The 14250-nt window shown below is 41.9% G+C and overlaps 1 protein-coding gene across 8 annotated transcripts in view; it reads left to right on the top strand.

Annotated features, from left to right (window-relative positions):
- Positions 1-14250, top strand: part of LOC148012356 (Metallopeptidase M24 family protein) — a 192094-nt gene that overhangs the window by 24735 nt on the left and 153109 nt on the right. For 6 of the 8 annotated variants that reach the window (XR_015689079.1, XM_087669386.1, XM_087669387.1 and 3 more), the window contains one exon: positions 13215-13328. The exons of the other annotated variants lie outside the window; for them this stretch is intronic. Coding sequence is in view for 4 of the 6 variants with exons in the window: in XM_087669386.1 (XP_087525512.1) it covers positions 13215-13328 (114 nt within the window). In the remaining 2 variants the exon portion in view is untranslated. Of the gene's footprint in view, positions 1-13214; positions 13329-14250 lie in introns of those variants that run through there. 8 annotated transcript variants of the gene reach the window in all.

The raw sequence follows: 14250 nt of genomic DNA, 5'->3' as shown, positions 1-14250 counted from the left end.
TCTTATAAGCCACAACTCCGCCATCCTACATAAGAACGGTCCGAATGCTGTTACCACATATATCACACTGAACTACAAATGACTTCGTTAGATCGGGCAATTCAAGCACATGATTTGAAGTCATCTTTTTCTTCAACTTTTCAAATGCTGAAAGTTCCATTGCTGTCCATCTAAATGGCACATCCTTCTTTTGCAAAGCATGCAATGGAGATGCGATTTCAGCAAAACCATGTACATACTTCCTGCAGTAAGAAGATAAATCCAAGAAGGTGCGGATCTCATGCATATTTCTCAAAGGTAGCTATGATTGTATTGCCTCAACCTTTGCAAGGTCCATGCGAATACCATTAGTCGATACAATATGTTCCAAAAAGTGGATTTTATGTAAAAATAATTCACTTTTATTGTCATTGATAACCAGCATATGCTCACGCAGTTCATTAAACACAATATCCAAGTGTCTTCTATGCACTGTCTCATTCTTTGAATAGACAATCATGTCATCAAAGAAAGTGTCTACAAATTCTCTATGTGGCTTGAAAATGTGATCCATCCTCCGATTGAAAGTGACAGAAGCATTCGTAAGTCCAAAAGCCATAACAAGAAACTCATACAACCCAAAAGATGGCTTGAAAGGTGTCTTAGGCACATCTTCCAGTCTAAGCGTATCTAATGATATCCACTTTTCAAATCTATATGATTGAATATGGCTGTCTCTTACAATCTATCCATAACATCATCGATTTGAGGAATTGGAAAGCGATTCTTTGTCGTAATCTTGTTCAGAGCACAATAATCAATGCACATATGCCATGAATCATTCTTTTTCTGTACCAAAAGCATTGGAGAACGAAAAGGAGACCAGTTGAGTTGAATCAACCCTTTTTCTAACAGCTCATTCACTTGACTCGTAATCTCATCCTGTTGGGTTGCACCTACTCTGTAGGGTAGCTTTCTAGGTGGGCTCTTCTAGGGATAAGATCTATGCCATGATCTCTTGGCCTTTTAGACAGTAGTTGCCTTAGAAGTGACTGAGAGAGGTAATCGGCATACATTTTCGGAAATGACATACGATCATTCTCTAACTTAGACATGTTTCCCACATTCTCACTATCATGTTTATCCTTAGTAAAAACCAAGTACAATGAAAGATAATTTTTCGTTACTTTAGAAATGGCAACTGCAAATACAATGGGGATAGATTCACCTTTCAACTTTACATCAAGTGTGAGTGTCTTTTTCTTATGTTGAATAGTGATTTTTTTTTACACGAGAATCAATCATTGCATACATACGGTGACACCATAGCATACCAAGCAATACATCACAACCCTCAAGTGGAGCAATGAAGAACTCTTTGCTGTCCACATATCCCTATATATGCAATGGAAGGTTTCCGATGAGTGGTGTGACAGGCTGTGCATGGCCTTTATATGCCATTTCAACTTCCCCCATAGGTTCCATCTTATCCTCTTTGATGCCTAGGCGGGCTGCCATGTCAACAGAGATGAAGTTGGCTCATGCACCATTATCAAAGAAAATTAATGCATGCTGATCCCCAATTTTGCCCCATGCTCTACACAACTCAATAGCATCATTGGGCTGATCACTAACAATGTGGGGCACCAATCCTATTGATGTCTTGGGCTTCTTTCCTTTAGAATCTCCTTGATTTTCTGATTTTCTAGGCTTGCTGTCTATTGGGATGGTCCCTTGCAATGTGACCCTCTTGTTCACAAATAAACATTTATTTGCAGCCATCAATTTTCTATGTTGTGCCAATGTTTTTGGGCACTTTCTTTGCTGTTTTAGCCTCTTTATAGGATAATTTTCAGATCTGTCCCTTTTCTCAGCTTTGAACAACTTTTTATTTGGCTTCTCCCCACTCACTAGGAAGTCCGAATCCTTTCCACGCAGCAAAGCATTGGCTGCAGCAGCAGTCTCTATGGGTTGAGACATGCTAGACACCATGGATTTAATGCAAAATCCCTGATTCCTTTGGACAGCCCACAAACATATTTTTCCACTTGCTTATGAAGGGGTATGGGGCAATAAGAAGTAATAGGCAGCAATGCATCCTAAAACTTCTTATTATAGTATCCAAATTCTTATATTCCTTAGCATCTAGCTTATTCCAAGCTATCATGATGTCCACCTCCAAGATACTTGTCAACCAATTCGATGCAGATATTTGGTTGAATTGTATCCATGTTGACTGTGCTCTACACTCTACCTTGTATCAAAAGAGTGGAATTGCACTGCAATGCATTCCCTTTCAAGAAAGTGGTTGTCTTTCGAATCTTCGAGGACTTGGTGATGTTTCCCCCTGAATAGGCTATATCAAATTGTTGAATGAAAGTCAAAGCTCTCAGCCTATCTTGTGCACCAGTGAAGGGCTCAAACTTCATTGCTTTTTCACCCTCAACATAGTCTTTTGCTGCCCCTTTGGGTGTCAAGTTGTCATACACTGGCAAATGGAGAATTTGCATGACCATCTTTCATTCTTTGAGCCCCATAAGCATTCGGGTGTGGAGATGCATTATCAAACATGCTACTTTGTGCCCCAAGCATCGAACCAATGTCGCTATACATAGAGTTTTGTACATTTCCAACCATACCCGAATACATTGGGCCTTGCATACCATGCATTGGTTGTTGCATATCATAGGGATTTGTGCCATACATTCCCGTATGCGGTCCTTGTTGAATCATAGTATGAAAAATCGTGATTCTAGCAAAATATCATGGTTTCCCCATTATAGCATGCATGCTTAGCTGTCCAAAATCGATTAGATTGGCACTTCCATGATGGCCTTGCATTTGCATTCCTTGCCCTATAGGTACAAACTGTTTTGTTCCATAAGCATCTTTGGGAGCTTCAAATGAAGGGTTTGGTATTACCTTCGGTGCACCTTGCTGTCCCGAAGGTGTAGAATATGTCTTCTTATTCTTGCCTTTGCTGTCTTTCTTTGGAGTACTCAAGAATTGGGTAACTGAGGATCCTTTGCCAATTTAGCAAAGAGATTTACTATTGTCCTCATCGGATTCTTAAACTAGTCATAAAATTCCTCTTCACTTTGCTGGTCATCAGCCTCATTATGCCTTAAAGGCCTTGTATCTTGCCCAAAAGCAACATTTTCAGCTTGTTGTAAGCCAAGATTGAGCATTGTATTTTCTTCATTCCATGTGAATGTTTATACTGAGAGGCATCATCACTACTTGATTGCATTTCATTGTATGAAGACATCTTACTGTAATTTCTCAGTTGAGAGCAAAAATCAGCACTAGCACAAAGCTTTGGCTTGTAATCAGGTGCCTTGGGCCTACTAAATCAAGGGATTGAGTGGTATCCCGACAATGGAACCATAAAACCAATCTTTCTTCTTGGAAAGGGCGGTAATTTCTTGATTAAGCACTTAACTACAGCAATCAACAAATGAATATAACTTGAAATGCACAAATTACCTTAATATTGGATAGCTTGTTGGCCCCAAAATTGGCACTTGTTTGAGTATTTCTTTAATTTGATTGCTAATGGAATGAATACAAGCTGAGATTCACAATCTCTTTTGCTGTTTCAAAAAGCCTCTTTGCTGTAGCAACAATTAGCAATCAATTCGGGCCAATTGCCCCTTGATTTTTCACCCAAGACTTGCACAAATGGAACCATCAATTGGCCAAATACTGCCCCGAATTACAATGAATGGGCTGATATTTGAATTCCTTAACAATTACACAAAGTTTAGGTGCTGAATTTAGGTACGATGTCTTCACCAATTGGCACAGGTCTCGAGGTGGTTGTTAAACCCTAATTTTTATAGAAATTTAGGGTTTACAGTAGAGATCTCTCTAGTATCCGCTCAATTTGGCTAAGATCAGCTCAAAATGGTGAGATCTTATGAGAATGGATTGAAGAGGCGAGAGAAAGTGAATATGAGAGAAATTTGATTTTCTTCGCGAGAAAACCCTAAATTCTGCTTGTTGTTTGCTCCAGCTTGCATTTAATGAAGTCACCTACTGCCAGGCACCTCCAAAATACTGTCACCTGATCAACAATGTTGTTGCTAGCCCCTAGAAGGTGACTTCTTGCTCTCCCTTGCTTGTTGAGGCCCCTAAATGGCTGTCTTCTATAGCAAATTGTTGTTCTCAGATTAAAAAAATGGACCAGTAGCTCTCCTTCTCCCTCTCCCAAGCTATAAATTGACTAAATGACTGAGACCTAGTCCCAAAAATGTATTCTCAGTTTGCACGGGTATTTTTGCCAAATAGCAATCTTCTAACCCCATTTTTTAGTAATATTCAGCCATTTAATTAATTTTCAAAATCAAATAATCCTGAAAATTAATTTCAATGCTTCTGACCCTGCCCAAAATTAAATATACTCATCCGTAATTAAATTGACTAGGCCATTTGCAATGTGGAGTAATCCCCAATCTTTGTTGACCCTTAGATTGACATTAATTAATTAATTCATGCTAGTCCCTAGTGTCAGCATCGATACTTATCGGCCAAACCACTGCCCTAGGGTCCAATTTGATACCAATAGACCAATGGAATCCAGTCGGCATAACTTATCACAACTTTTGCCTTTGACACCCACTGCATCCTTAGGGTCCTTGGCCTGTTACTGTCACGGACGTGCCATGACCAAGTGTACTGATTAATTCCTACTCATGCCATATGAATCCCACCCCATGTGAATGCACCCTTAACAGGACATCATTGAGGCAACCATGCGAACCCACCCTTGCCATGTCATCATAGAACCTTCTAGAAGATATGCCATGTCATCGCCTGCATTATTGATGATGTTATCATGGAATATTCTAGTAGATCTTTAGTCTCTCTCCAATACCTATAAAAGGAGGGGCTCGCTATAGAGCTTCTCAGTCTTGCCATGGAGTCTTGGAAGCTCAAGGAGTCGAGACCTCCAAGTAAGTAACTTCAAGTTCTAGTTTCAGTTCTTGTCTAGTTATGGTATGTAGTCTTGTCTTGTCTTCCATTATACTCCTATTGTCTTGTCACCTTGTAATCTCGTAGTACGAGATCTTGTCTAATACTGTCTTGTATCTTGTTCATCCACGTCGAGGGAGATCTTGTAATCTTGATATCTTGTATCCATACCTACGGTCTCGGTTTATGGGATTCTTCATATCCTATTGAGTCTTGTTGTCTATACGTACGGTCTCGGGTAGTGGGATTTTTTGTATCTTGTTAAGTTATCTTTGTACCTTGTGCCCCTACGTGGGATTATCTTGTAATTAGAATTCTTGTAACAAATCTTGTATCTAGTCTAGTCTCTCGAGCATAGTTTAGTGCTCCCATAATAGTTTAGCAAGACTACTTTCTAGCCCTATTGAACATCATGGAGGCGACTCTTGAAAGAATCGTGGCCTCCGTTCAAAACCTTCAACAACAAATTCAAGACTTGAATGAATGAGGAGCGCAACTTCAAGTAGAATACCCTATGCATCTAGGCCCTGCGCTTCAATAGATGTAAGACCAAAATTGAGACTTATAGAACAACAGAGGAAATGATCAGATGATTCCGCGTGTTTATCAACCCCCAACAAGAGAACCCAAGATGAGTATGCTAGAGAAGCTCAATGGTGACTGTCTAAAGTTCAGGGGGCTCCTACAACATGTGAAGCTCTATATCCACATGCAGCCGGATAGGTAACTAGATGATGCCTCCAAGGTGGGATTCATTGGGACTTTGCTTTGTGGTTAAGCTTTATCATGGTTTGCCCCAATCTTGGAAAAGGTTATGCCAGTACTTCATAACTATGAGGCATTTCTTTGCGAGCTCACTTCCACATTTGGAGATGCAGACACTAGTTGAGTAGCAAAAACAAAACTTCGGAAGCTACGACAAGGTAATTGTTTTATCTTTGCTTATGCATCTAAATTTGGGCAATTAATTTGTGACCTCACTTGGCGTGAGGAGTATTTTATTAGCCAATTTAGATGGGGTCTTCGAGATAACATCAAGGACCTCATGCTCACTATGCTTGAGGCAAAAACACTCAATGATTATATCATGCAAGCCATCCAGTATGATAATAGATTGTTCAAGAGGAAGCAAGAAAAACGACAAGAATTAAGGTCTCGCCAATGGAACCTAGTCCCAATCAGAGAAGATACCAAGTCTAAACTGATGCAAATAGATAATACCAAATTCTAGGCCTTGGCTCCACAAGAAAAGCAAAGACAAAGAATCATCTATGCCTATATTGTGGAAATTTTGGACACATTGCCCTAAATTGCCCAAATAAGAGGGCAAGGAGCCTAAGAGTTGCTGCAACCACCCTCAAGTAGGAAAAAAAGAATGTTCGGTTGTAAATGAGACTGTACGACTAGACCTTGATATAAGAAAGGTCCTCTTGATTCTAGCCATACCTATGAAAACTTTCCTTGTCACAATCCTGATGATCTTGCCGAGAAATAACCTTTCCCTCAAAGCCTTGGTCAACTCTAGGGCCTTCGCATATTTCATTGATGATGGCTTTGTGAATAAATACCAGATTCCAATAGTCCAAAAGACCAATCCTGCACCAGCTGAAGTCGTGGATGGAAGACCTCTAGCATCTGGAGGTATTACTGAGGAAAATCGACCACTCCTAGTAACTCTTGACGATCACAAATCTCGTGTATGCTTTAATGTTATATCCAGTCCCACAATCCAACGATCCTTGGGATGCGTTGATTAAAGAAACACAACCTAGAAATTGATTGGGTTAAGCCAAAGATTACATGTCGTGAAAATCAAGGAAAGTTGGTATATCTAGGAGCCAAACTTTTATGCACAGTGCAAGGCAGGAACCGACCTACATGATATATCATATACCAACTCAAGAATCTAGTACGAATAAGTTAGTCAAGCTACCAAGTCAGTATCAAGAATTCCAAGATGTCTTTGAAGAAAATAATATAAATCTCTTGTCCGAGCATAAACTGTATGATTATACTATAGAACTCCATGAGGGGGACTCAACCACCTTTTTAAACCCATCTACAGGCTATCCCCTAATGAACTAGTTGAACTACGCAAGAACATTAGTGAGAACTTAATCAAGGGGTTTGTTAGGTACTCGAAGTCTTTTGCTGGAGGCCCAACTTTGTTCGTGAAGAAGAAAGACGAGTCACTTCGAATGTGTGTGGATTATCGAGGACTCAACAAGATAACAGTCAAGATTCGATACCCTTTGCCATTGATACCAAAGCTCTTGGAACACCTTGGAAAAGCCAAGATCTTCACAAAGATTGATCTACGAGTAGCTTACAATCTTATATGGATCAGGGAAGGAGACAAATGGAAGACAACCTTCTGCACAAGGTATGGTTACTTCAAGTAACTTGTTATGCCATTCGGTCTCACCAATGCTTGTGTAGTGTTTCAACATGTGATGAATGATATCTTCCGAGAGCATCTAGATGATTTTATAGTTATATATTTGGATGATATCTTGATATTGTTAAAAGAACTAGAGGGGCATGAGCACCATGTAAAATTAGTTTTGGAAGAGCTCAGACAAAAAGGACTGCATGCAAAACTTGGGAAGCGTTTTTTCCATTAGACAGAAGTGGAATTCTTGGGGTATAATGTCTCCTAGAGAGGAATCTTCATGAACCCCAAGAAGATTGAGACTATTCTTGATTGGCAAGCACCCACGTGTCTGCGATGTCCAATGTTTCCTTGGCTTTGCCAACTTCTACAGGATATTTATCAAGGATTACTCAAAGATAGTTACACCACTTACCAGACTCACAGGAAACTCAAAGTTCTCATGGAACCCAAATGCCTTAGGAGCCATCTTGTTCCATCATGGAGATGATGGTCATATGCATCTAGTGGCATTCCACTCAAGCAAGTTCTCCCCTCTAGAGATAAATTATGAGATCCATGATAGAACTCCTTGCTATTGTAGATGCCTTTGATACTTGGCATCATCATCTAGAGGGTGCAGCCCATGAAGTTATCGTCTATATAGATCACAAAAATCTAGAGTACTTTATGACAACCCATATTCTCAATCGAAGACAATGCTGTTAGAGTAACTTCTTATCTAGGTAATGCTATTAGAGTAACTTCTTATCTAGGTTTGGCTTTTTCATCACCTATCACCCAGGACGTCAACAATGCCAATAAGATGCTTTATAAAGAAGATCTATTCGGCACCTAAGAAGAGAGAAGAAGCTTTTGATCAACAACGAGCAATGCTACTCAAGCCAGAGCACCTCCAGCTAGTAGCCATCTCCAGTTGTCACCAAGACGACCCTACCTTGATCCAGTTAATCCATGAAGCCTTGCCGCATGATGATTTGGCCAACAATGTCAAGGGAAAAAATCAAGAGGGAAAAGGAAATGAAGTTTGTGAGTTTCAGGAAACTAATGGATTGTTATACTATAAGAATCTACTTTACATCCCTCCAGGAAAGCTGAGACTCTAGGTACTCCAACAACGCCATGACACCCAAGCAACATGACACTTTGGAGTTAATAAGACCTTAGAGCTTATTTCAAGAGATTTTTGGTGGCCCCAGATGTGGAAATAAGTACCTGCAACAGGGCCAAGGTGTTAGCAGAGTATTTGTCAGCTCATGTGTGAGTCTGAGCTTGATCTGGGCTGGGCATTTTTATTAGGTATTTTAGGTATTTTTTTGGTATGGCATTTTATGTCATTGGGGCATTTTTATGCACCAGTCGGCCAACATTAATGCTGTCCGACCAGCATTATTGCTCCCCACTTTTTCAGCCTATTTATACTCAGTGGCTCCTCCTCAATCAGTCACATCATCTTCACCATCTGCAGACTCTGTGGAGAGAGGAGCCAGTGCCAGTGCCCACGCAGCCAGTGACTCACTGTTGTATGCGACTATCTCGTGTTCAGATATATGGATTCCATTTCCCGTGCATACATCTGAGTTCTCATCTGTATCGTGTTCTTTTCTTTTCTCTTTTTGTCTTGTGTTTCAGCAGTTTATTTCAGCACATGTTTATGCTTCCACCGCTGCTCCACTTCTGACATGGTATCAGTTTTCAGGATTTGTATTTCTGCTGTGTTTTCTTGCTGATTTCAGGACCGTTTTGTACCCCTGCTGATTAGACGACTGCTGTCGCAGCCAGGCGACCTGTTTTGGGGTTGTTTTCAGCCTGCGTTTTTTGCAGTTTTGCCCTCACCTGCTGCCTACGCACCCTCTGCTGCCTGCGTTTTTCATCAGCAGCTGCTGGCGACAGTTTTCTACTTGCTTTTCTCCAGTTTACAGTCTGCGTTTTGCTGATTCAGCGTCCCTCGTGGCTGGGTGACTGTTAATTCAGGCCGTTTTTGCTGTTTTTGGCAGTTTTTGACTGATTTTTTAACTTTCTGCAGCAAATTTTGTCTTCTATTGATCAGATTTTGGGTTATATTGCATGTGAACTCTCATTTTCTACAGTCTGTGCTTGTGTTTTGGCTGTGTTTCCTCTCTCAATTCCATCTCTTCTCTACTTCTCTTCTTATCCTCTCCATATGGCTCCTCCGTGCACTTCCACTGATGATAAGTTACATGGACCTGATTATCTCACATGGAGTGCTGTCATGAAAGCTTGGTTTGTGCAGAAGCGGTTATGGTACATCGTCTGTGGAGCTATTCCTCGACCTCTCCGTCCTTTTCTTCTTCCTGAAGATTTTGATGAGGACAACCATGCGACATCCTTGAGATTACAGGGGCGGCTTCCGGCACATTATGGAGGTGAGGCTTATGTAGCTTCAGAGAGGGGTGACGGGAAGAAGAAGCTGAAGGCCCAGTGTTACCACTGTGGCAAGAAGGGACATTTGCGGAAGGACTGTAAGAAGTTAGCGGCTTCGAGGAAGAAGGAGTAGAAGACGAAGCGGGATGCTGGCTCTACCGATGAGTCCTCTCCTTCATCAGATTCCGACTCTACTCCTCCGGCCAAGGTGAAGTCCAAGGCGTGGAAGGGATCCTCTTCTTTGGATCGCGGGAAGGGCTTGGTGGCCCCTTCCTCGGCTGCTTTCTAGTGGTGGTGATGAGGTCATCCCTCACGACTCTCTTGTGCCAGAGAGGGAGTGTGAGCGGGTGTTCAGGTGGGGCAGCCGTGCCTCATCTATATTTTTTATACAGGTGCACAGGTTCCAGAGAGGGACGTCCCTGACGCATCGACTTCAGTCTGGCGGAATCAAATCCTGGAGCTGGGATTGACATCTAGGTTCATGATGAGCTGGTTATTTGACAGAGAGCGGGAGGCTTTCGTCTGGAGCTCACATGAGGGGACACTTTGGCGGTCTGGCCAAAGGCAGGGAATTCATGGTCACCTATGTTCAGGGGCATTTTTGACAGGATGGTCTTGTATGCTACTGCGAAACATTGGTGATGGACACAGAGACATTCTATGATCTTCTCTATTTTCCGGTATTTGGTACGATCGACATCGACATCAGGTTCTCTCTGAGGCACCTTGGTGGTGGCTTGATCACCCACTGCTTGGGTATCCATGGTTCTACTTGGTGGTTCTATGTTGTATAGTTTCTGATCCCTTTTCATTGTACTATTGTATTGTATCAGATCATTCATGATCTGAGAGAGGGTGTTAGCAGAGTATTTGTCAGCTCATGTGTGAGTCTGAGCTTGATCTGGGTTGGGCATCTTTATTAGGTATTTTAGGTATTTTTTTGGTATGGCATTTTATGTCATTGGGGCATTTTTATGCACCAGTCGGCCAACATTAATGCTGTCCGACCAGCATTATTGCTCCCCACTTTTTCAGCCTATTTATACTCAGTGGCTCCTCCTCAATCAGTCACATCATCTTCACCATCTGCAGACTTTGTGGAGAGAGGAGCCAGTGCCAGTGCCCACGCAGCCAGTGACTCATTGTTGTATGCGACTATCTCGTGTTCAGATATATGGATTCCATTTCCCGTGCATACATCTGAGTTCTCATCTGTATCGTGTTCTTTTCTTTTCTCTTTTTGTCTTGTGTTTCAGCAGTTTATTTCAGCACATGTTTATGCTTCCACCGCTGCTCCACTTCTGACACAAGGTACCTTGTCACAAACCACATGGCCTCTTGCAACACTTGCCCATTCTAGTGCGACCTTGGGCTTCTCTATCCATGGATTTCATGACATATCTTCCCAAATTAGACAAATATGCCTCTATTCTTATTGTGGCTCACAAAAATGGCACATTTCATCCCTACCACCAAGACCATCACAGGCGCAGCTACTGCTAGACTCTTCCTCAGATACATTTTCAGATTACATGGACTCCTAGACGACATCATCAGCGAGATCGGGATCCCCAATTCATATCTAGATTTTGGAAGAGCCTTTGCAACCTCCTTGGAGTCCAAGTTAAGTTATCCATAGCCAATTATCCACAGAAGACTGATGGTCAAACAGAATGGATAAATCAAGTCTTGGAACAATATCTCCGCTGCACCATAAGTACCATCAAAATGATTGGTTTTAGCTCTTGCCCTTTGCAGAGTTTGCTTATAATAATAGGATCCATGCATCTTCCAAGCAAACTCCTTTCTTTGCAAACTATGATCAGCATCCAAGGATGGATGTATATCTCTCCAATCAAGTAAAGCAATGTGCCACCTGAGATAAATCTTAACACCTAGCAAATATACACCAAGAACTCAAGCAACAAATCCAGAAGACTTAGAATCAGTACAAGCACTATGCAGACCAGCATCGTCTCCAACTTCCAGTATACAAAGTCATTGATAAAGTATAGTTACTCAGGCATAACCTCCAAACAACAAGGCACTCCACCAAGCTAGACCACTAGAGATTTGGGCCCTTCACTATTGTAGCCCAGATCAACCTAGTTGCTTACGACTCCAACTCCCCAGCACCAAGAAGATCCACCTAGTCTTCCATGTTTCCTTGCTTGAGCCGTACCATAGCTTGCCACTGAGGGGGGAGATATCTAATTCCCCACTATCTATTTAGATTGAAGATAATGAAGAATTTGAGATCGACTTGAGGATCTCCCGAGGTCGATTGGAATACCTTGTTCACTAGAAAGGATATGACATGAATGATTGCACTTGGGAACCTGTAGAATATCTCGAAAGAGCATCTCTCAAAGTTAAAGAATTTTACAAGAGGAATCCAACAAAAATTAGACCAAACCACCAAGTTGCTCCTCGTGGAACTCGTCGCTAGGAGGGGGTGATGTCACAAACATGCTATGATCAAGTGTATGGATTAATTCCTGCTCATGCCATATGAATCCACACCCCATGCGAACGCACCCTTAACAGGACATCCTCGAGCCAACCATGCGAACCCATCCTTGCCATGTCATCATAGAACCTTCCAGAAGATATGCCATATCATTGCCTGCATCATCAGTGATGCCATCATGGAACATTCTAGAAGATCTTTAGCTGCTCTCCAATACCTATAAAAGAAGGGGCTCACTATAGAGCTCCTCAGTCTTGCCATTGTGAGTCTTGGGAGCTCAAGGAGTTAAGACCTCCAAGTAAGTAACTTCGAGTTCCAATACTAGTTCTTGTCTAGTCATGGTATGCAGTCTTGTCTTGTCTTCCATTATACTCCTGTTGTCTTGTCACCTTGTAATCTTGTAGTACGAGATCTTGTCTAGTATTGTCTTTTATCTTGTTCATCCACATTGAGGGAGATCTTGTAATCCTGATATCTTGTATCCATACCTAGCATCCTGGGTTGTGGGATCCTTCGTATCCTATCAAGTCCTGTTGTCTATATCTACAGTCCCAAGTTGTGGGATTTTCCGTATCTTGTTATCTTTGTACCTTGTGCCCCTATGTGGGGTTATCCTGTAATTAGAATTCTTGTAACAAATCTTGCATCTAGTCTAGTCTCTCGAGCTCAATCTAGTGCTCCCATAACAGTTACTATGGAATATTTGCCATGTGCATCACATGCGCTTAAACAACCTTGCACATTTGATTAATAACTTAATCAAATGTTATGAGCAAGATTAAAGCCTCTCGAAATTTTACGTCCTCTCTCTCTCTCTCTCTCTCCTTTTTTCTCTTCCTCCTTGCTTTTGTTTTTTGTTGAGCATCTACATGTTTATGTAAACATTTTAGATCATGAGTCAAAACCTATAGATTCAATATTTGTGTGTCTGTATGTATATGTAAGACATGTCATATGTCTATGCAATGTTCTATACTTAAGTCTTATCATTATTTTCATGTACGGCCTTTGTAGGTGGGAAATGAATGGCTTAAAATTGGATTCTCTACGCAAGCATTGTGTCGTATGTCAGAAGTACTTCCTTTTTCTCGTGTTGCTGGACAACCTACTTCAGAGACACATCCAGAGGTGCAAGTTTGCTATTAGTGTTTCATTTAAAAAAAAAAGTGGAATATACAAAATTCTAGTAGGTTATTCAGGAAGACCTGAATTCAATTTTCCATTTGCCAAAAGGCCGGATGTAAATATTTCTATACATTAATTCAAACTTCTTCATGAGAGAGAGAGAGAGAGAGAGAGAGAGAGAGAGAGAGAGCGTGTGCGCATGCGCGTGTGAGGTCATGGGAGAATCTGTCTTCCATCGCCTGCATCAGACCTTCATTGCCATGTTTAGGGTTGCTGCTGGTGGTGCTGCAGGTTGAAGACCAGTGGGATGTGGAGCTGCAGGCCAGCGGGTTCATCAGCTGCTTCAGGAAAATTAGGATGCACAGGTGCAGCACAGTTAAATGCAGGTCAGACTGTGCAGGGCAGGTGTGTGCTGGACAGGTCAGACTGTGCGGGGCAGGCGTGTGCTGGTGGACAGGAACATTCAGCAGGTGTGTGCTGGACAGGAACATTCAGCAGTAGGGCACAGTGATCAGATTTCAGATTGACCTGCTCCATCTCATACTGACTCATCAGAACAGAGAGAACTTCCCTGCATCTCAGTGAACTGCCCTTTCTGTTCTCATGGCTGTGTGACTGCAGCCTTCATAACTGCATCTTAGGCAGACAGGCAGACAGGGTGGGCAGACAGAGAGGGTACATCGGCTTCAGGCCGACACAAACAGTGTTGGCATGGGTAGCAGTCCTGTGCAGTGCTGCATCAGTGGTGAGATGGAGCCCTCTTGTGGCATTGATATGGATTTCCTCAATCAGCACTTGGCCAGGTTAGAAGATAAAGATGGTTTGGATTTGGATGAGGAGTCTTGGGCTGAGGACATCCCCGAAGATGCTGAAAGTGATGAGGTGGGCAAATGTTGCAAGCTAGTACTTGATCCTCTAGATGCAA

Source organism: Lygodium microphyllum, chromosome 27 (assembly GCF_053477565.2).
Source record: "Lygodium microphyllum isolate KBCC chromosome 27, Lygodium_microphyllum_v1.1.10, whole genome shotgun sequence".
Classification (NCBI taxonomy): Eukaryota; Viridiplantae; Streptophyta; class Polypodiopsida; order Schizaeales; family Lygodiaceae; genus Lygodium; species Lygodium microphyllum.
This window is presented reverse-complemented; position numbering and strand designations above follow the sequence as displayed.